Below are 23,023 nucleotides of genomic sequence, written 5' to 3'. Positions count from 1 at the left end.
AGGGTAGACTCAGTGTATAGCAACATCAAGGATTCAAAACCACTGATTAATTTTAGTATTTTATTCATTGCTAAATGCATTTTATTTGTAATTCATAAAACATTTGCTTGTACATCTGGTCACAGCAGCTGGTACGAGGCCGGTGCAGCTGGGCCATACGGGTGCTTTTCAGCCGCTGGGATGAAGCCATTTGAGAAAGCTAATAGCTCAGCCTTGATCTTCTCCCCTGCAAATGGCATTAGCGTACTGCTAGCATCTCTGCCAGTAAAGGGTGTGCGATATGTTATGATGTGCTTTTCTTATCATTGTGGGTATCGACAGTACACCTGTCAGTACTTCCACAACAGTAATCAGTTCATCATTAAAAAATGGACTAAGATTTAGAAAAAAGTGGTTATATTAACAAGTGGCAAACCAAACATTAATCATTTATTATACTGGGTAGCATTTTATCCAGTTATTCATATGTGGCTTTACTGTTTCGCTGGTGCACTGTTCCAAATTGTTAGCTAAATATCATGGTGTATACTGTGAAAATGCCTTCAAATTTTGTGCCCAACTACCACTCCTACCTCCACGGTCATTTACACTATTATTATGGTGAGCCTCCCGGTGATGCAGGAAGTGTATCTCCGATGATGAGAGGGAGAATGCAGTAAGGCTTCATTCTGTCTATTTGTGTCCTAGCACCTACGTCACGGGCCTCTCGGATGTGCAGGCGCTTGCCTCAACGTGGGCCACGCGTTCTTAATTCTCTCCCTCCCCAGCTCCCCTCTCATGATGGAGAGTTGATTAGGCATGCCTCGTCATATTCTCCTCAGAGCTCTGACGCCTCGCTTGCTCCTCTTTCTGTCTCTTTCCGTCTCTGCTCCCTTTCTCTCTGTACGCATCCCTCATCATTACTCTGGCTGTCTTTTTTTTTTTTTCCTCTCTCTCCATAGCCATCATTATCCACTCTCTTCACTCCTTACTCTGCTCATTAACGCAACAATCTCCTCTCATCTAATTCACTCCTCATGCCTCACTCTCTGCTCATTCACTCCCCACTCTTCTCCTTTTCACTTTGCTTATTGAATACTTCATAATGAGTGGTGTGGTTCATTTATCGTCAGGGCGCTGCTGCCCTTAGTTCCCTGACATGCTAGAGCCAACAGTGATTGTGCCATCAGCGTGGAACTTCCATGTGCCCTCCCTCTTATCTCGCCATCCTTGAGTGTAACAAGGACGCTGTCTGTCCACCTCCTACCCCCACCTCCCCAACAAACTTTACCAATAAAAGGAGGAAAGAAACAAGCTCAAAAGACTATTGGAATGAGTGTGTCCAGCCCAGGAATACTAAACACTTCTGTGCAGAAGGAAGGGATTTGTTTCCACAAGCAATAGTGACTCTGTCTGTGTGTGAGGGTATAGAGACCTGCTTTATCCAGTATTGCTCTCTTGCACAGCATTTTTAAAGGGCTCTTATTTTAGTGCTTTCATACTGACACCTGGCATAGAGTCTTATTTTGAGTTGCTGGGAGATGTGAAGATTAAGGGCCTGATTTTGTGTGTGTGTGTGTGTGTGTGTGTGTGTGTGTGTGTGTGTGTGCGCGCACAGAGATGTAGACTGATGGACATTTTTGTGTTTATCGGCAGATCTTATGAGATCATATTGTAACATTGTTCTCTGAATCAAAAGGGGAAGCGGCTTTCTGCGGCAAGTGATGTGCTAGGTAGTGACACATTCAGAGTTCAGGCAAATATTTGATTTTCTTTGTATTATGTGACATGCTGGTGGTTTAGAATGTCCTCTCGAGGCAGTTGGTTAAGATCATACACTAGTTTGAGCTCACCTTTCCTGCTTGCGTTAAAAGCTGCTGTTCTCTGGCTCTTGGAAGCAGACCTCCGTCATGCATTTGCATTCTCCCTGCTGCTTGTAGATGGCTGGTCTGCAGGTCGGAAGGAAGATCTACTCTATTAACGAAGACCTGGTGTTCCTGAGGCCCTTCTCTGAAGTGGAGACCATGATCAACCAGTCCTTCTGCATACGGCGTACTCTTAGGCTCCTGGTCGCCACCAAAAACAAAGAGTGAGGCCCTGTTTGTAGCTGTAATCTGACACACACACACACACACACACACTGTGATGTGGTTGTTATTAGGGTTATGTGTAGGTGCCACACACTTCAGTCTAAATTTCTTTTATTGCGAAAAATCCATGGAAAGTACACAGGGTTTTTTTTGTATTTAAAAGATGTCCTCAAATGCCTTTTGACATCAAGGACTGCAGAAACACTTAGCTGTTGAACAAAATGTTTTCCAAATTCTTTCAAAAGTACATTTACAGGTAATTTTTCAGGGAGATTTTAGTGTTCATCAAAATTCCCAAAAAAACCTTTGCTGGCTTTGAGCTTTTGAGTTTAGCTGAAACTCCATACAATAGTTGCATGGACAAGGAAATGCTTCAGAATCTGTGAACTCCCCCTGTAGACCTCCCCCTGTTCATCACGTCTGTTTGTTCCACAAAGGATCGTGAAGATTCCGGACTGCCAGGATGGCCTGTCATTCAAACTGCGTGGCTCCGCCCCTCCATATGTGCATGCCGTGAAGAAAGGTAAGTGCTCGCTGGTTGACTTCCAGAAGCACCAAGAAACAGGCGGCCCAATGGGGGAGGTCTAACTCCTGTTCCCTGTGGCAGACTGTCACAGTGTACAGTGTACACATGAGAAATTTTATTTCTATTTTATATATATATATAATTTATTTATTTATATTTATTATTTTACATTTTTGTCTCCTGCCATTTCATATTCTTTGTTGTTGGGATCATCATGACTAAGGTCATCGGCCAACTCATTCTGCAAACTCAGCCGAGAATTAATGTAATGAAATTCTCAGCTTTCCTGTCAGACAAGGCCCTGCATTTTCATTTTCGTGAAATAAGGAGCATAATTGCATTCTCCCCCTACAACCTGTCAGACAGATGTGTGTGCGTACAAAAAAGCTTTCAGATGAAAAGAAAAAGATTCATGGCATACTCTTGTGCTCATGTGATAAACATCTGGATCCTTAAAATATCTCTCGCGTCAGCTCCGATTCTAGAATCCCCATTAACCAAAAATATTCACATGATGCATTGCTGCAAATGAATTAGATAGACTTTCACAGGAAAGGTGGAAATTTATAGTATTATGATAAGTTTCAATAAGGAAAGTGCCCTAACTTGCTGCACTTACTGCTTCTGTGGGCCATAAACTGCTCTCTGAGATTCCAGTAAAAGGCAGATGTTCAACCCAGAGGATTTTCTTCACAAAACTAATATGCCCCAAGAAGATCCAACACTCATATAAATTATGATGTTGGAGAAGAAGCTAGCACCAATCTAAGCATAGGGAGATACAAGGCTTCCATTTCCCCACCCAGCGGTGGCTTGCAGAGGGGATGGAGGAGACCTCGCTGTTGAGGGAGTGAAGGCACAGTTTATGTAGTGTTACATATTTGGCTTAGCGGAGGTATTTTGGGACTTTGGTTGATGGTGTTGGGACTGGTTCATGGCCTCTGGTTTTTATGTTTAGGCTGCTCTGTGTCTTGTTAATCCTTAATATTAACATTTTGCGGGATGCCTTATATCAAAATAACTCCCGTGTGCGCACGCGTGTCTGTCCATGTCTGTGTGTCTTTGCATGTGTGCATGCGTCCTTGCATGTGTGCGTGTGTGTCTGTGCAGGGTCCGAGGCCGCAGCGGCAGGCTTGCAGCCTGGTCAATGTGTGCTTAAAGTGAATGGCAGCAGTGTGAGTCAGAATAACTATAAAGAGGTGCTGGAACACTTCAGCAGCCACCGTCCAGAGGAGGAGGAGGAGCTGGTGAGAACACACTGCCCACACACACACACACACACACACATGTGCCCCTGGTGGGAGGAACATTAGAGAAGCTAGGTTTTTTATGCTGTCACTTTAGACTGGTCAGTGTCATCACTGCACCTTTCTTTGCTCCCTCTCGCCCTGTTCTGTGGGTGAGTGCAGGCCTGCGGTGAGTGGGTGTATCGGGTGTATGACGGCATGGAGGCTTGCCTGGCCCACAATGGGTCAAATGCAGAGGAAAATGGCTGCTCCAATGGAACAGGTACTGCGCTGGGTTTAGTGCTGTGCTGGTTGCGGCTGTACACGTTGTTGTTGTTGTTGTGTGTGTTCTTAGACCTTTTTAATGGTTAAGTACAAAGCACTAACATTTCTAGCTGTAAATATGCGCTAGAGGCGGTCAGCTAGCAGGTTGCATATTTGTGTCTTCTCCTAATTGCCTTTTATGGTACTCTTCAGTAGCTTCTAATGTCACTGCAGTCTCTCCCTCATTCCTCCTGGCCTGCAGGGGGTCACGATACATAGCCTTGATACCCGTCTCCTTGTCCCTGGTTCCCCTGATGTGCTAGAGCCAGTGGCCCTGGCCAGAGAAGTCCCACTGATCAGCCTGATGGTGGACAACGTCCACCTGGAGCACGGCGTGGTGTACGAGTACGTTAGCTCAGCTGGAATCAAACACCACGTGCTGGAGAAGATGGTGGAGCCCAAGGGCTGTTTCAGTCTCACAGCGAAGGTAGCCAGTGCATGCCATCATACGGCTCGAAGGGACCTGGAGTGTGTGAATGGACTATTTTGGAACGTGGAAATCGTGTGGTGTTTTTCAGATATTGCAGGCCTTCGCTAAAGATGACGGCCATTTTGTGACGAGTTGCAGTCAGCTCATCGCACAGAGCGAGCGCGTAGTGTCCATGCCCCAGTTTGAGTTCAGGAACATATGTGACACCAAGCTGGAGAGGATACATCGACGCATCCGCAGCTATCGCCAGGTGCACCAATTACGCGCCCCCCCCCCCTCTCTTTGTCCTTCACCTCCCTCCTCTCTTTCTCCCCCTCCTCTGACTGATCTCTTAATCTTTCCCTCCCTCACCCTTTCTCAGTTTGCAGAGGAGCTGCAGAACAAGGCGTCGCCCATGTTTAAACAGGCCAGCACTGCTGCACGGGTGCTCGACTGCATGGACTTTGTGCCCACCAACTGCCATCTGAACCTGATGCAGGTGTCCTGCCCCAAGAGCAGTACATCCGCTGGCCGTGCCTTCAGCATTCGTTTCGGACGCAAGAACTCCTTCTTCGGCCTGGACCCAGACCAAGGTCAGTACTCCGTTCTGAATTTCTTTTTTATTTTTGTTTGTTCCTCATCATCGGCTCTTTAAAGTTTATACTCATCTGTAAAAAGGTTTTCACACCGTATGTGGCATGGCTGGGACACAAACTTGAATTCCATCTGTAGGATATTTCTTATTTCACCAAATTCAAAAAAAGAGGGAAAAAAAACACTTGATTTGCTTTATGGTCTTCAAAGCAATTAGCTAGATCACATTCCCATGCAAGGATTCCATTAAACAAATCTCCTTTTCATGATAGGTAAAAGTCATAAAATAATGATTAAGCCAAACCACGAGGGCCTCGTAAATTTCATGCCCTCCTGTAATGACGACTACTCCCAGAGTGAGTCTTGGGCTCTCTAAAGCTCTCAGCCTGTACTCCACTCCATCAGCCTTCTGTTATGATCCATTAGGATGTGATGAGAGGCGCTTAGTGATGTCAGCCCGTCACACCCCACCTACTCCACTAACCCATTTCCTGTGCCTTCAAGAGGAGGATTTGTGTTCATGATTTTGACTGTTGGAACTGGTTGAGAAGGGTTATACCACTTGCATGTCTTCTCTGAGAGTCTATAATGACTATGCTAAATATTGATGTGTGTTGCAACATGGATTGTAGTACTAGTTATTACGCTTCTAACAAAGAAATACATAAATTTCATTTGTTGTTCAAAAAAATTAAAAAGTGAAACTTAGCAGTTGTTTATTTCGTGTTTACATTAGTTATTTTTGGGGGATTTCCCATGCAGCACATGTACAGTGGGCGTGGGGCATGGCTGGGTTCCATCGGGCTAGTGCCTGTCCTGCTGCTGCTCAAGCTGCCTCTAGGGGGTGCTGCACTCTGCCCCTCCCCCAGGCTTGGCTTCTATAGCAGACTGTACTCAAACAGTAGAAGTGTAGCAACTGGTATAGTGAAAAAGAATGGCTATGGCGTTGGGGCTTTCCCGCTTTTATCTGAGTCTGCCCTGCACTCCATCTTCCTCTGCATCTAATGGCACCCATTCCCACACTTGGCGAGCACTTCCTCTCCACGATCCTTCCCCAAAGGCTCCCTCTTTCCTGTTTTCCTTCCACCTTTCCTTTTAATCTTTGCTGTGGTGGCGTTCGTTCAAGGCCGACCCACACCGACCGGACTTCCACTTGACATTCCTTCTCAAACACAACCCCGCCACCCTTCTGTCCACAGCCAACCTGAACCCCATGGCCCACACGGTGCACTGCGTCACCAGTATGGCCGCCCCATCCTGGAGGACCCGTGGCCTGGCCGAGGACAAGGAGGAGGATGAGGGGCACGGCAGGACCCAACGAGAGGGAGGCCTGAGTATCCTCCTCAAGGAGGAGGACACCGAGAGCCAAGACAGTTACATCTACCTGTACAACCGGCTGGACATCTCTGTGCGGGAGATGAAGCAATACGTGGCCCAGATCGACGTGTAAGTTCCTGTGCTGTTTTACCAGTAATGACTCCACTACTTCAAATGCGTTCATTTCTTTAAATGCGGTTTACTGCGCCATTCACTTTTATGGGCTTCAAGCCAAAATGAAGCCTTACCTCAGACAAATGAGCACTTTGAATTGGAATTGGACATTAAAATGTTTATTTACTTCAGGGTCAGGCCCAGTCTGAGCCAGACTGACTGGCTTAAAGTATAGGCTATGTAGTCACAGCATAACTTGTGAAGATGATGGGTTTATGCATCTCTGTCTGTGAGCATACCGGCACCGTATCACGTTGGCACGCAGCAGCTTGGCACCCCACTACCCAGTCGCACTGCTAAAGTCAAAGCAGCATGTCCGTTTAACGCCTGGACGTGACCACGCCACTCACCAAAATAGGGAACCCCCTCCCACGTCTCTGTTCTATTTAACTTTCCTGTTTCAGGAAGCCTTCTTCTGAAAAACCAAAAATATTTATGGGCAGGGCAGGCTCAGCTGAGGCTGAAGCCATAACACACTTGAGAGCACAGCAGAGCAGAGGAGAGGGGATGCTTTCCCTGCCTCTCCCTGCCGTTAGTTTTGTTTTCCTCCCTTATTTTGAGAACCTGAGGACATGCTGTCCTACGTGGCTAATCGAATGTGAGATTTCAGGTTTTAGCTCGCATGAGTAAACAACAAGGAAGCAACAGCTGGAGATGTTATTCAGTCTGACCCCGAAAGTGCTTCAGTTCAGTTTGGCCTATGATTACAATGCAGTTTTGTGTCTGAGGATTTACATGTTGTTGCTGCAGACGATGTTACCATATACAAATTCGTTAACTTCCTTTTTGTTTCATTTATTTCTTCTTCATGATCGGTGCTCCCAGGCTCCTCTCCTCCATCACTGGGCCCTTCCAGCCTCAGAGCTCAGAGCCACCAGCCTTTGACACGGGGCCTGCCTCTTCCCCCTCCCCCGGCCATGAGGAGTCCAGTCAGAGCAAGCGAGTGTGCTTCAAAGTGAACGAGGACGACCAGGAGGATTCTGGACACGACACAATGAGCTACAGGGACTCGTACAGGTGAGACGCACACACGGCTTGCCGCTATGCTCGCCGGATGTGTTGAACAGAGATGGAAGTTGCTCTCAGGCTTCAAACTTGGTTCTTTGGAGAGGAGAAGCCCCCAGACAACATAACATGGCTTGGTCTTCATGCTTCTGCCTCCTGGGATTAGTTTTGCTTTGGTTTAGAATTTCACCCAAGCAAGTTCTGTAGTGAGTAAGTGCAAGATGAGATTTTTTTTTTTTAATACTGAAAACGCAGATGAGTGAGGAGACGAAAACCTCAAGCAAGCTGCCACCTCCAACAGTGCTTCTGTACAGGCTACAGCTCCTCCTGTGGAACAGATGTGTTCAGAGCAGAAGTGGTACGTGAGAATGTCTTTCTCACAGAGTTCGTCCCCTCAAATTCTCCCCTGTGGTTAAAGCTTTCCCCGCGCCCGTCACCCCACCCAGTGTGGCAGGGCTTTCCCCAGCCCCCCACCCCCAGAGTGGTCACTTTGAGCAGGGCACACACTGACCACAACAGGGTGCAGGTCGCACCACCCCATATAAAACCCAGGACATTTTGAGTGGGTGAGTTTATACAGCAGATGTCTGCTCATACTGCTGAGAACTGATGTCAGCTTTTGGGGCTTTACATGGAAAATTAACTTTTTTCTTTTATGTAGTCATTCATACTGGTGAATTAGATTGGTAAGATGCCAAATTTCTAAATCCCCCACCTACATGATTCTCATTTTTGTTTCTTTCTCTCTTCTCCTCCGCCTCTTCCTTGTCTTTATCTTTCTTTTGGCTCTCTAACTGTCAGATGGACTGTTTCTCTGTCCGTCGGCCTCTCCCCAGCTTTGTGGCATGCTGTACTTCTGGCCCTTCAGGCTGGGAGTTCACTGACCTTTCATACAGGCTCTAGAAAAGAGAAAAAACAAAACCTCCAGTCGCGTGCATTGTCTTTGGGCTCCCTGACTCTAGATGAGCTTGCTTTTTGGGCAGACCGACTGTAGTTGTTCAAGTACAGATGATTGATTTATTTATTTATTTTGAACATTACTCATTTGGTTCCTCAATTATGTCAGTGAAGAACATCAGAAGCTTGGCTCCAAATGAATGAATGGGAAGGTGTAAACCGGGGTGTGCGTGCGTGCCGTTTCAGTGAGTGCAACAGCAACAGGGACTCGGTGCTGTCCTACACGAGTGTGCGCAGTAACAGCTCCTATCTGGGGAGTGACGAGATGGGCTCAGGTAAGGTGCCCGCTCACCTTCCATAAATTTGGAGTGCAAGGGACTTGCTGCTCAAGTCATAACGAGTTCACATCTTGCCCTTTAGGGGACGAGTTGCCCTGTGACATGCAGATTCCCCTAGACAAGCAGGACAAACTCCATGGATGCCTGGAGCATCTGTTTAATCAGGTACGTATGGTGTTGGCCACGAATAAGCTTGAATATATAAATGTACCTGGATATGTATAGGAACATATCCCAAAATATGTACAGCACAAAAATATACTCATGTGTGTACATGCGTGTGTGGGTACATTTATGTGGGTGCTGTACTCAGAGTTCGAAGGTGTCCTGATGCCTCTTAGCAATGGTGCCTGTTTGATCCAGTGAAGTCTTTTCTTTCCTGTCTTTTATTATCCAAGTGCTTCTTTTTGTTCCATCAGAACTACTGTCTCCTCACACTTTCTAGCTTCTCCTTTCTGTCTGTTTGTCCATTGCTTTCTCTTTCCACCTTCTTGTTCCCTTTCGTTCCCCCTTCCTTTCACACTTTAAAGCATGTGTCCTCAGACAACCCCTCCCCCCGCACCTCCTCTGACCTCTGTACATTAACCTTTGACCTTTCCCCTCTGCCCTCGGAATCTATCCACCACCTGCAGAGGTTTCCAGAATTCCAACCTCCCACGCCCGTATTCAGTACATCCACCGGCTGTCATGAAGGGGCCCTTCTCTGGGCAGCAGCTGGCTGTGGACAGACAGGGCCCGGCAGGACAGGGGGCAGGACAGGGGGCAGGGCGAGGAGTGTCTCACTGTATGTCTTTCCTGTATTCAGGTGGACTCCATCAACAGTCTCCTGAAGGGGGAGGTCATGAGCAAGGCCTGCGAGGAAACCAAGCATTTCCACCCCGACCACAGCCAGCCAGGTACAGCCCGTAAGGGGGCACGGAGGGACGGGGCACCAATGCGGATGCTATGTTTGGAAACGTCTGTAGGGCGTGAGTGCATGTGGTCAGTCATTGCTTGTTATCCGTCTAGGAAGACAACATTCCTTTTCTGTGGTGCATTTGTGTTTGTCCGTGCATGCATGTGGGTCTAAGTATGTTTGTAATTTTAGCGAGGGCTTATAATTAAAATGGCTGTGACGATAGGTAGCTGAGTAGACATTAAAGCCTTTTGTTTTGACTCAAAGAACTCACGGGTGCAACCACTAACTACACACACTCCTGTGGGTCCTGTTGATAACCACAAAGACAAGAACCTCATTCCTCTGGCCAAGTGTGTTTATAAAACCGTGTATACACACACATGCATTTTTCATGCTCTTTCATTAGATATTGAATAACTCTCATTATGACTGCCTCACACCTACCTTGGAGCAGAATTTCGCCATACCGATGACTGGACAGCACGTTGCCGACACGTCCTGCACAAGAACATCCAGGAGGACCCTTGGAACCTGCCTAGCTCCATCAAAAACCTGGTGGACAGCTTGCATCGCTTCGTAGAAGGTGTGTGTGGAACCATGTGCTCATTCCGACTTGCTGTGTAACGCCCAGTTTACCATTTACACACCGTGTGTGGATGCATTTATGAATTTTTGAACGAATGTGTTTCAGATGGGAGGAATCAGCTCCTGCTGGCCTTGCTGAAATGCACAGGTAAGTGGATGATATGTGAATATTTACATGATTCATACATGGCTTAACTTTAAATGCTTAACTTGATTTTGTGAACCCTTAAAGAAGGAAGTTATGACGCAGTAGGTGCTTTCTGTGCTATTAGACATTACAAAATCCACACACAATGTTTTTGTGTGTAACCTGTTACATAGTTCTTGCATTCTTCTGTTTGTTTTTTGGCCATGTGAAAAAGCTGTGTAAATCTACTGAGAGGTTACTGAGTGATTCTCTATTGAATCTAAGGGTGTAAAAATGTATCTGAATGTTTCATTGGAATTCCACCGCTATTTGTGTGTGTGGTTGGGGGGGATAACGTGAGGTAGGGTGGGGATGTTTGTATGAGCTTCTGAGTGAGAGTTCAAGAGGTTGAAAGTAAGAGCGGGGGAGAGGGAGCGTACGATGGAGAGACAGAGAAAGAAATGGAGAGTAGTGAGGGGGGGTAAAGGGGGAGGCAGGCAGGGAGGGTTTGGCCTCCTGGGGCCTGTGGTGAGGACCATATGGAAGCTGTTCAGAGAGAGTGGGGGAATCTGATCCTCAGTGCGCAATCCTCACTGTTCTTCACACACCACACAGACACAGAGCCTCTCCAGAACCTGCTTGCGCTTCCCTGCCCTGCATCACACCACTGTGTGTGGATTTGCGCTCGCATGGCTGATGAGTGTGTCATTCGCTCCAAGAGTATTTGGCACACTTTTGGCCTCATAAAGGCAATGGGTCTGCCAAGGGTTTCTTGTTAATACAGTGTGATCTGTCTGTAAATATAGTAAGATCTGTCTGTTAATACAGGATTCACTTCAGTCAGAGAATGCAACACCAGTGACTAGTTTTTAACACGATGTATTGAATTTACAGCCAAAGTGGTGATGTTTTCACCAAGTATTCAGTGTTTATATTGGTGAACAATATAGCAATGTTTCTGAATCATTTTTAAATAGATGATATCATTTGTGTAAAGTCCTGGACAGTTTATTCCCACTGTGAGCCAGAGGAGTCAATATAGACCTTTTAATCTCCCTTTCTGGTCACTCTCAGTCTGACAGTGATGCTAATCTATCCTGTTACTATCTTCTGCACACTGTTATCATAGTTCTCTTTGTCATAGCCAGCTGTTGCAAAAAAAATGTATAGTCTCTCCCTCCCTCTCTCTCTCTGTCCCTCCCTCCCGATCGCTCTCCCTGTCTCAGACACGGAGCTGCAGTTACGGAGGGATGTCGTTTTCTGCCAGGCCTTGGTGGGGGCGCTGTGCACGCTTGCTGAGCAGCTGGTGTGCGCTCTCAGCCTGCGCTTCAACAACAACGGCGAGTACGAGGATGACAGCAAGGAGGTCAGCTGCAAATGGCTGGAGCAGCTCTCCAACGTTGGCGTGCTCTTCAACTACCAGTCAGCTCTCTCGCCACATGTGGTGAGCCAGAATACTGCCCAGAGCACTGTGCTAACCATAGCACTGCATTCTGCTCCAACACATCCGATTCAGCACCATGACTAATTGCTAAGCCCATCAGAAGCTGCCCCAGGCATGCTAACTCCAGCCCTCCAGGACTGGATGTGGCTACCGTAACTCCTAAACATTGCTACTTTGAAGCAATCTAAAGATCCACATATGCCTGATGGGCAGTGAGTAAGAGATAGCCCAACTCAAGTTTCCCAGCTGAGGGAAGGGGTGCTCTTGGCTGGCCAGTGCTATGATGGGAAGCGGCCACCTCCTGATGGCTATCTTGCTGTGTCTGACAGAGGGAGGAGCTTACCATGCTGGAAGATATGAAGGCAGCTCTGGAGGACCTGGAGAAAGTGTCCGTGCTCTTCCGACCGCTGGAGGACCACTGCATTGTCGCAAGTGAGCCACACCCACGAGATACCCACTGTTTGTGCGAGATTCATTTAGATCCACATTGGGCTTGCTGCCATTTGTGGTTACTTATGATCTAATGTCTGAGTGTGTAAGGATGCTTTTGGGAAAGTGTGATGTAACACTGTAACTCTTAGGCACGCAATCCGTATGACATTTCCATCTGAAAATGATGCACGGCAGAAACCGCGTATCCAGGTTCAAATAAATAGTTAGAATTATGGTCAGTGTGTTTTTCCTTTCTGTATGGCTGATGTGTTAGAACTCCACTTTAGTGTCATGGTAAAAATCCCATCCCTTCAGGGATACCCCTCTATAACACATACCTACTCATCTGTAGACACAGACCCTGCAGGTGTCCCTTTCAAGAATGTCCATATGGTTGGCAAAGTCCACAGAGCAGTTTTGTCCAAAAAGCTTCCGTTTTGGTTAGATAAAAGGGGCATATTCTAATCCAGTCACTGATCTAGGTTAAGGTGCTTGATTAATCCCTGTTGTCTCATGTCTTGAAAAAAATGCGTTCATTTTGGGATTTTTAATTCACCGCATGTTTTACCAGTCTTGTTTACCTAATAATGCTCCTTATAAAATTAGACTCAGTTGTATTTGGAGGAGAATAGTTTGGAATAGGATATGTTTGGAAAAGAAATAATGAAACATGGAATTAATATAGGGTTTCATTATTTGCTCCCTTTGTCTGCTGCTATCCATGCATCTTCTTTTCTCCTCCATCCTCTCTGGTTTTGGCCCCACTGACACTCCCAATCCCACTTCCCACCCCCAGACACACCAGTGCACTATCAGGTGGAGGGCAGTCGCCAGGCCCTGCGTGTCACGCTCTACCTCGACCACTGCCACTTCATCGAGCTTCCCGCACGGCTAAAGAGCGGTGGCAGCCTCAAGCTCCACTCGGCCCTCTTCACCAGAGGTGAGAACATGCCACACTACCTAATGGTGGAGTCCCACACGCCTGAATTCTTCACATGCCTTAAAGTGTCTTGTTTAGTTCTAACTGTTCTTGTGAAGGAGTACCTCTTTTCTCTTTGTGAATGGTTGTCTCCATCTAGTGGTTATTAGTGCACATTGCAAGTTAGTTTAAATGTTTCAAAGAAAGACTGTGCCTGTGTGTGTGTGCGTGCACGTATTGCATCCTCCTCTTAGCTCTGGAGAGATCTGAGGCTTCTCAGGACTTGGCGATGGAGGAGTTTCAGCAGCGGATCAACGCTGAATCACTCGAGAAGGTCAAATCCTATTACCGCAAACTCAGGTACAGCTACGTAAATAGTGGACTGCTGTTACCATAACTCTATATCCAGGGAATAATCAAAATACCATTCTAAACTTTAGCCAACAATGCTCTTTTCATGCATTCTTTATATTGAGGATTTACGGTGATCTTAAAAATGACACTTTTTTCTGTAAAGAATCTTTCCTATTGATCTTTTTGCTACATAATTCCTCAGCCCTGCTCTTTATGTCTGGTCCGGAGTGCTAATGTAAAGACATTACAATATCTTTTTGAATGTTCATTCTTGCAGGGGATTCTATCTGGAGAAACTGAAGTTACCCTCAGAATCAAATTCCACTGCCATGAAATTAGATCAGGTAAGCAATGTGGAGCGTGCGTGCGATATGGAGGTCAATTCCTTTGTAGTGCCAAGAATGCCTTCTAGTGTCCCCACTGCTCTTTTGGTGCAGTTGTAGCTTGAGCTCTCAAGGTTTTGATAAACTCGGCTATAATCCCTAATGCCTTATCGTGGTCTGACACAGAAAGCCAGAAAAAAACAATACCCTTTCATCCAATGCCCCCTTGTGCTGTTCCGTAGCTCCTACGTCCCCTCAACACCCTGGATGACCTGTGCCGCCTCATGCAGACATACGTGAATGCGCGTCCAGCTGCTGCGGGCCACCCGTCCGGGGTCAGCATGTTGCTTATCTCCTCTGAGCTCTGCAGTCGCCTGGGCGCCTGCCACATTGCCATCTGCGCCACTGGCATGCAGAGGTAACAACCCAGCGTAGTGGCACCCAGTAGTGATTGACTGGCATGAGTGCATGGGGCCGAAATTATTGGCTACCCGTCAGCTCGTAGGCCAACTCCAACGCTTGGTTCGGACACCTTTTAACCTGGAGCTTGTTTCCTACAGGTGCACACTGACTGTTTCTCTGGAGCAGGCCATGATTCTGGCCAGGAACCATGGCCTCATGCCCCGCTGCTTCATGCAGACCATGGACATCATGCGCAAACAGGTGAGGTGCTACACATCGCTAGACTGTTACATGACATGGGTGACACCGGTGCCATATGAAATCAAATTCTTTGGTGGGCATCAGGTTGACTTGTGGAGTGCCAGTCTTACCCTATGACTTCAGACTGATGTTATGTCTCTGATTTTTTTTTTTTTTAGGGCACCAGAGTAGAGATCTCTGCCAAAAACCTCAAAGTAATGGACCAGATGCCTCCCAATGCACCAAGGTATCGGAAATGCGCTTTTAACCAAATGTTTCCTAGCTACCTGTTGAAGTTAGCATTACTGCAAGACCACTGCTCAGAGTTATTGGTCTTTTGTTTGTTTCAGGCTGTTCAAGCTGTGTCTACCACCCTCTGATGGCAATCTCTGAGTATGGATATGCTCCTCCCCGTAGCCTCTTGACCATTCAAAAGAAGGATTAAAGAAAATGTAGTGATTCTGGAACGTCAAGGTCTTTAATTTTTGCCAGGCGATTCTGTTCTGCCACACCTTTGCCCTCAGGCTATTTTCTAGGAGGCTAACTCAGATAAACACAAAATGACTCTTATAATAATATAACCGCATTCAACTGCTAAGGTTAGCAATGCTAACTTTGGCCAGCAACATCTGCTCTCACTGTTTCTGCATAGATTCCTCTTAGTCTTCTTGGACTTTGCCACGTGGCATTTGTAGGCCCGTACTCAAAAATGCATCTTTATTTTTTAACTGATTTACTAAAACTACCTGCAATAGATTGTGTTTTTCCTTTTGCCTTTGACTGCAGTGGCAGTGGGCTAACGGGTTCAGTCTAGAGATGGCGAGGCTAGGGTCCTTACTTGCTGCCTCAGAAATGTGGTGATTATGTGCAATTACTGTAGCTTAGCATGTGCGTTCCTGCATTATCCTTTTATAAAAGTATTCTTCAAAAAGAAGAAAGGTGTGGGTTTTTTTGTTTTTGTTTTCTTTTCAGTTCATTCAGGTAATAAGGAATTGCTGAAACCATTCCAATATAACAGTAACCCAACAGTATTATATGGACCAATCTGACACTGTTTAAGATGTTGTCTTAGTTTATATATTGAAATGCTATATTTTATTTTATTTTATTACAGTTTATTAAGTTTGTGTTGGAGTACCATCATCTGTCCATTGTTGGATTGTAAGTGGGCAATTAAAATTACAAATGAAGGTAATTGTCAAGCTAAATAAAATATATTATTTTTTCAGTTAACCAATTGACATCTAGCATTGACACTGAAGTCTTAAGACTAATCAGATGTTAGAGAAACAAAAAACATTTTTGTTTGTGTCTGTGTCTGGTTTTGGCACTTTTTAAATTCTAGTCTATGCCATGTTACAGTATATAGCTGTTTTAGAGTGTAGCACAAGTGTTTTGAGAAGCACAATAAAAACAGCTCAAGTATTCAGCAGTGTTTGCTAAATGTACTGTGCATTTTAGATGCTAGGTAAAAAAACTAAGGAATCATTGAAGGATGGGTAGCTATTTTTATTTTATTGAATTTCTGTTTCTGTGTGTATATATACCTATATAACATTTGTCTATCAGACGGACAAGCATAATTGTATCCTTTTTGGGAGCAGTGATGCCATAATTTAAATGTAATTAATAATGTTAAGAAAACAATAAGCAATTGTAAATTTCTCATTTTGTATGCTGTATATGTGAATAGGAGTCATTCATGTGTAACTTACAGTGTTCTCAGTATTTAAATTCTAACTATATTCCATGTGGTCAGTAGAGATTTCTAGATAACTGGTGATACATGAGTACTCTTTCTTAGGAACTAGATTACTTGGTAGTATTCTTCTTTTCTGGGTTCCTCAAAGCAAGCTCAAAGTATTTGCATATGTAAATGTTACTGCATCACATGGCTAACCTGCTGTAACACAAGCTAAAAATCTGGACCAAGACCAGATCTGCTTTCTGTATAATCAGCCATGACAGTTGGAGCCAGTGTTCAATTTGTCATGTTCAATGGTTCCTTTAAATGGGAAATCAAGAAGTGCCACAGGGTTGGCTCTGAGTTTGTTTACCTAGGATCCAAATGAATGAATATTTCATTACTTGTGATCCTATGTAGTTTTAAACACGTTTGGTTACTTTAGGTCAGAAATTATGGTTCCCATGTAAGAATTTTACAACAGACACACATGTGTTTGTGAAATAACCTAAAATGCAACACTGTGAGAATTATATTAATCTATTTTATACAATGCTATGTTCTGTAATTCACTGTGCCTTCTGATGTGGAAAAAAATTGGCCGTCACCATTAAACATGAATGATAGTATGGCATATCTTCCTTTGCAACCGGAACTAGTCCAAAAATATATACATAAACTAAAAAAAAAAAAAAAAAAGTAAAAATTGAGTCAAATTGTTGAGACCATTTGATTCTGAGCTTACTTTGGGGAGACCAGGTTGGTGTGCTGTAACTTGAAGTGTTGGTGAGGGGAGCTTGGCTTGTGACCTGTAGCAGAACTGAGGAGGTCGATGCACACCTGCCATGTCTTGGAGCAGGGACAATGGGAAATGGTGTCAGGGAGCGGATCCCAAGACCAGGCATGGGAATCCCTGGTTTAGGGAAAAGCTTCAATCTGTGGTGATGTGTCATTTTAAGTTGTGATGTTTTTGGATGTTTTGATGTGTTGATGAGCCTCTTTTAACATGATTATCACATTAATCGGTAATGCCAATTTACTAACAAGTTATTAAAATCAGACAGGTTTAAGTGCAAATACTTATAATACTGGCTGAAGTATGTCACCACAGTCAACACAGCAATACAAAACCTTGTACAAACATTTCTCAGATTTTATTTTATAATTACAGAAGGTATAATATTCTGTCACAAATGGACATTAAATTCTGACATAATTAAAACCAATACTGTAGCATTGTACATCCTTAAATGGCGTGCTATGTCTTGTCAGTTTTAATAGTTTAACTATTTTTTTTAATTCTTCCTTAAAGAAAGCATGTTTATGCACTGGTATATTCACATGGTAGACAAGTTTCAGTCTGATGGACTGGATGATCTCTTGCTTTTGAGGGTGATTTCAATGGTTCTTTAACATACTTGACACTATGTGCTTTCAGACCATTTACTTAGGTTTCATCACATTTTCAGAAAACTGAGTGTGTTAATGCAGCCCCCCGCCTCCCCCAGAGTCCTCTCATTATGGTGCCACACCCTAACGTCCCATTATATAGGCTTTAGTTTAGCCCTGGCTTTAATGTATCTTAGCCTAATGTAACTGTAAAAATGACCACCAGGGTTTGGACAAAAAGTTTGCAAGTGTTTTCAATATCAATTTAAATTAACCTGGACTCTCTGTAAGCTTACAGTGTGATATAGCTATTTCCCTAGGGTAATAGTCAGTGTAACAGTGTACACTTTTGTTATGAGGCAGGTCAAGTGTTATGAGGTAGGCCCAGGCGGTAGCAGCTTTTAAGTTACTGCTAAACAAATTGCTAAGCAAGCCTTCACTTAAGCCCCTATTCTACACCATTAAGTGAACCTCAGAATAGCTCTTGACAATTTGCCCTGCATAATAATTTTGAATATACCTGAAAATCTGTAGCTGGTGCTGAAATGGATATTGATTGTAAGCTTTACCATTTTAGACTGAATCTTTAGACCTGTAGTGCAAAGGTCCAGATCTATAACCTCAAATCTAAAAATTCTGTTCTGGATTGTGTAATTATAGGTAGTTATGTCATATAACATTGGTATTTTAAATTATAGCCCTTCAGGCACAGGAACTACAGATTTTCCACCCTCCTTTTTCCTATGAGTCAGATGTGACCACAACCTTGCCAAACAACAGTTAACAAAAACCAATTACAAAATCCAGGACCAGAAATTGGATTCAAGGTCTGGTGTTGGACATCTGCTGTAGTGTGTCAAGTCAAGAGTTTATCCAAATGTTAGATTCTTGTATTTTTGTCTTGGCATATTATAAAAAATGCTTTCTTATATTGCAAAGACTGGAATCTGATGACTTACTGGACTCATCTTCTCTGATACATATTGAGTTGTCACTGAATATTTTCTGTCTACTGTGATCCTGTTGATGTCTGGCTGGTAGTTACGTTGGAGCCAGAACTCTTGTAACTTTCAGTCCTAATGGGAATGTGATTGTGCTCTGGAGGATCCTTGAGCAGATGGCATTTTGCACCATTTGCAGATCCGGCAGCAGTACTAGAAACCCCAGCACTGTGATTTCTACTCCTACTTAAGTTCACCCCTTTTCTTAGCTTATCATTACACAAGCTTAAGCCTGGTTACCTTTTAGTAATGCTAGTTTACATGTGGTGTATTGAATTTATTACTAATATTTTAAAAAAATCAAATAAAAATAGCTGATTACAAACAGCTTTTGTTCTTGCAATACTTTACAAAGATCTGTCCTGTTTTGGCTCTAAAATAAGTAGATGATATATAATATTTGTGAAGAGACTATTAATAACTGCAAATTATTGACAGTTTGTTTTAAAATTAACCTAATGGTCATACAATAAGTATAACCAGTAATATTGATGTCATGATGTTATCTGAGCCATAACTTAATAAATCAGTTTTGGATAAGAGCATTATTGGTTTTTATAAAATAACAACATCTAATAATACTCAACCATCTTTAATGCAATTTTTATTAATTATAATGAAGTTGCTTTAATTGGAAATTTTAACAGCAAGTGATCCCAATGCATAAATGATTATTTAATGCATAAATGATAATTATTTATTTAAATAGTAAAATAAAAGTCTTTTGTTCATGCTTTACTGCCTTAACTAGCTAAAAAAGGTTAAATAAGAAGCTAACAATTACAGCGCTCTTCATGTACTTTTTTATCTTATATATATATATATATATATATATATATATATATATAACCACTTTGCTTTTAGAGCATATATGTCCAGATAATCTAATAATCTTATTATAATCTTACCTTCAAATAATGTACATTTTTAAAAATTAATTTAAAAAAACTTATACATTTATAAATTTTAAAATATTTTCAATATGAAACTCAGTTGCCATAAAAATCCACTACTTAAGTAGGTAGGTTTCAGTAGTTCTGATGTACCCAGAGACTTTCCTGAAGATCTGTCTGTTTTAGATGATGCCATTTTAACAAAGTGGTCATGCAATCCACATGCAATCATAAAATTCCAAACAAACTCTGGCCATTTCACCTCTATAATTCTGTAAGATTTGTTTTTCTTTTTTTAATGCTTAAAGCCTAAAAAGTAATTTAATCAGAGTGTATGTGTAACCGTTTATGTCAGATTTATGTCAAATTATTGTCACATGCATACACAGAAAAAAAACACAAGCAAAATCCTTAGAGCATCAGCAGCTGTGTGTTTGGGAATTTTTAGACTTTGTTAAGGAGTCATGCAAAAGATCATATAGAAGGTAAACTTAACATATCCTCTCTGGCCATATGCATCTGTGAAGGAGTCTGTCCAATGGTTGCATGTAGACATGTGCATAATTAACTAATTGTTGCATGCAAGAAGGCAGAACATATAAAGGGTGGTCAAAGCAATGCAAGAACAGCTGTAGTGTATTATGACTCTAGAAAGTAAATGTCAACATGAAAGGTAATCCAAATCCTGGACATTTTAGGCATTTAAAAATCACGGTAGAAACCACCATTTGCCAAGTTTGTCAAGCTTCATCCAGAGGATGGGTAATTGGAAGGTGATGAAATGAGCATCAGAGTGGAGAAGACCAAACTAATGTGTATAGGTATAAATATCTAAAAACCGCTGCTCTGAAGGACCAGAAGCATGGCCAGTGCTGCTGTTGCTGGACTATGACTCCAGTGAGGAAGGATCAATTCCAGCAGATCTGTTGCTGAGTTGGTCATTATTTCTGCTGCTGGCCTCACTAGTCCCAAATGAGAGAGATTCTGTGAATGTTATGCACATTCCTTATTTCTGCTAATGGGGGGTGATGAATCCACTCACCCTGTAAATCATTAAGACCTTCTTCATTTAGACAGGACCTACTACATAAAGATACTAACTCGCTTTGAATATACATAACATAGCAAAAGTTGCAAAATATGCAAAATCACACCCACCAACCTCAAACGCTGTGTCAGGCGCCAGCGTCCTCAAAGGCCGTGTCAGCCGTAGGTCGGTCAGAGTCCTAGCCAGGGTGCTGAAGGACTTGTTCATTGGCCAGAAACTACTAATATGAGGGTCCTTCTTCATGATCAGGCCTGCTTAACATTATAATCTCCTGTAGTTAGGTTTTTGCTGTTTTTCACATGATGACAAAAACATTTAAAAGTTTGATGGACTTATTGATTCACAGTACTGAAAATTGTTGATGTTGGGGATAATAACTGTAACACTGGCAGCAAGGAGGGAGCAAGAGGTGAGTGAAATTCGAGAGAATCTTTATTCTCCATAACATCTCAACTCAAGTGAACTTAAGAGCCAAAAAGCTGACAATGCAGCAGTAATAGCTCAAAGCGCAGGTTAAGCGGGCTGCGTGACAGCTGTGAAATTGGTAGCAAGGAGGGAGTGAGAGGCGAGGAAAATTCAAGAGAACCTTTATTCTCCATAACATCTCAAATCTAGCAAACTCTGAGTCAGTGTGGCAGGCAGGGAGGATTGGGATTAGTGGCCTTTGTGTCTCAGTCCAGGTCCCAGTGTACGGCAGGTATGGATACTTAATTACCAAAGGCGTTTAGACCTCTATAATATATGGATGGCCTCAACCCACCGTCTTTCTTCTTAACAAAGAAGACGCTACCTGAGGCAGGCGAGCTGGGGGGCGAATATAACCCTGGGCCAGAACCTCTGTGATGTATTGCTCTATGAGCTGCTCCTCCTCCTGGGAGAGCACATGCACCCTGCACCGGGGTGGCACAGCTCCTTCTTTCAGGTTGATGGTCCAGTCGAAGCTTCAGTGGGGAGGAAACTGTGTAGTCTTAGCAGGACTGCAGACATCAGCTAGAACCTGGTACTGTGCAGGAATGGGGAAGGAGTTGTTGGCTTTTGGGCTCTGCATGGAGGTGGACAGGAGGGACATAGCTCGGTTCAGGAGGCAGTGAGTGGAATAGGAGAAAGCCCACTGCCTGATGCGATTGTTTGCCCAGGATATAGGTGGATTGTGTGTGCACAGGCAGGGGAGATGGGCTGAGAGGAGCAAGAAAACAAATAAAATGAGAAAAGTTCCGTGTGCATGCTGTCTGTTTCTAGACGGACATGGTGAGTAACATGACTGATAAGCTCATCACTACCTGTTTACAATCTGTATTCTCCTTAACAACTCTACTAAAGAAAATTCTAAAAACAAAAATGGCGCTTGAAAGCAGGTACAGATAAAATATGCAACACTGTAATGCTTCCCTCAACTAATCTGTGACCTTCTGAGCCACACCCACTTACTAGCCCTTTCATCTACCTCTGGTAACTCTTCTAATGCTATTCTTAGCAAATACCCTCTAAAAACAATCTCAACAAGTACTGAAGTGGTTGACTTGGCTACAAATCCTCTAGTCCCTATCTCTACTGACCTAATATGTGCATGACAATAACGTTCCCTCAAATCAACCACCAAGTCTGCATATATCTGCTTCTTTTTCACAGGCTTCCTCAATTACGTACCCAAATGGAATCTTAAACTCAATGAAATAAGATATTTTCTCACCCTTCAAATATGACACTTAATCCATCCTCAGTATAGTTACTGCAACATACTATAGGACCTGAAGTTCCCTACCTACATCCGCTACCAATTCCATCTATTGTTGTGTCTTACCACTGACACTCTGCCATTCCTTTACAAGCCTAATAGAGCTGTTCTGACTATTGCCTGGAAGAGAATTAAACTCTATGCATCTACTGTCCAATAAACATACCAAAGATTTAAGCATCTGATTATGCCTCCACATATAATGTCCCTGTGACAGACTAACTTTGCAACCTGATAAAATGTGCCTTCAATTATTAACAAAGCAATCTTCAGCACATAGTTTACAGCCCATATCTTCACCAACCCAATGAATAAGGTTTGGGAGAATTGAAAGGGCATCATAGACAGGACCACAGATAAATTTTATGCAACTTGGATCCATCGCTCATAAATCTCACTACTTTATCTTTCACTTCTCAACGTTTCTCCACTTCAGACACTGATCCTGATTTCCTAGAACAGCTGCAGCAGCACACATGCCTTCCTCTTCTAAGGATTGTTCTTGGGGTAATTACTGAAAGATAATGAGATGAGTTTTCTCTATTTTGAAAATGGAGGTCAGGGGTTAAAAGAAAATCAAATTTTAAATGTTTACAGTTTCTGTCATAGACAAAAATTCTTCCTTTACATTGGAAGCAAACTCAAATGCCATGCTCAGGGTAGAACAAAG

At 43.4% G+C, this 23,023-nt stretch overlaps 1 protein-coding gene across 7 annotated transcripts in view; it reads left to right on the top strand.

The window, feature by feature from the left end:
- Nucleotides 1-17,513, top strand: part of prex1 (phosphatidylinositol-3,4,5-trisphosphate-dependent Rac exchange factor 1) — a 50,752-nt gene extending 33,239 nt beyond the window's left edge. Inside the window, exons 18-40 of one of the 7 annotated variants that reach the window (XM_027016006.3) lie at nt 1,920-2,068; nt 2,507-2,592; nt 3,706-3,842; nt 4,005-4,104; nt 4,409-4,572; nt 4,664-4,825; nt 4,937-5,147; nt 6,348-6,594; nt 7,465-7,656; nt 8,788-8,876; nt 8,962-9,044; nt 9,685-9,775; nt 10,232-10,360; nt 10,469-10,510; nt 11,716-11,933; nt 12,263-12,365; nt 13,162-13,305; nt 13,539-13,644; nt 13,916-13,982; nt 14,204-14,379; nt 14,522-14,624; nt 14,783-14,850; nt 14,954-17,513. In XM_027016006.3, the coding sequence (XP_026871807.2) occupies nt 1,920-2,068; nt 2,507-2,592; nt 3,706-3,842; nt 4,005-4,104; nt 4,409-4,572; nt 4,664-4,825; nt 4,937-5,147; nt 6,348-6,594; nt 7,465-7,656; nt 8,788-8,876; nt 8,962-9,044; nt 9,685-9,775; nt 10,232-10,360; nt 10,469-10,510; nt 11,716-11,933; nt 12,263-12,365; nt 13,162-13,305; nt 13,539-13,644; nt 13,916-13,982; nt 14,204-14,379; nt 14,522-14,624; nt 14,783-14,850; nt 14,954-14,996 (2,910 nt within the window). In that variant the 3' untranslated portion in view covers nt 14,997-17,513. Of the gene's footprint in view, nt 1-1,919; nt 2,069-2,506; nt 2,593-3,705; nt 3,843-4,004; nt 4,105-4,408; nt 4,573-4,663; nt 4,826-4,936; nt 5,148-6,347; nt 6,595-7,464; nt 7,657-8,787; nt 8,877-8,961; nt 9,045-9,684; nt 9,861-10,041; nt 10,128-10,183; nt 10,364-10,468; nt 10,511-11,715; nt 11,934-12,262; nt 12,366-13,161; nt 13,306-13,538; nt 13,645-13,915; nt 13,983-14,203; nt 14,380-14,521; nt 14,625-14,782; nt 14,851-14,953 lie in introns of those variants that run through there. The other 6 variants (XM_081707487.1, XM_081707491.1, XM_081707488.1 and 3 more) reach the window with 6 other exon arrangements.
- Nucleotides 17,514-23,023: the final 5,510 nt, after the last annotated feature.

The sequence above is a fragment of the Electrophorus electricus genome, chromosome 25 (assembly GCF_041902795.1).
Source record: "Electrophorus electricus isolate QZ-2024a chromosome 25, ASM4190279v1, whole genome shotgun sequence".
NCBI lineage: Eukaryota > Metazoa > Chordata > Actinopteri > Gymnotiformes > Gymnotidae > Electrophorus > Electrophorus electricus.
The sequence above is the reverse complement of the archived record's forward strand: the minus strand, read 5'-3'. Positions and strand labels throughout refer to the sequence as shown.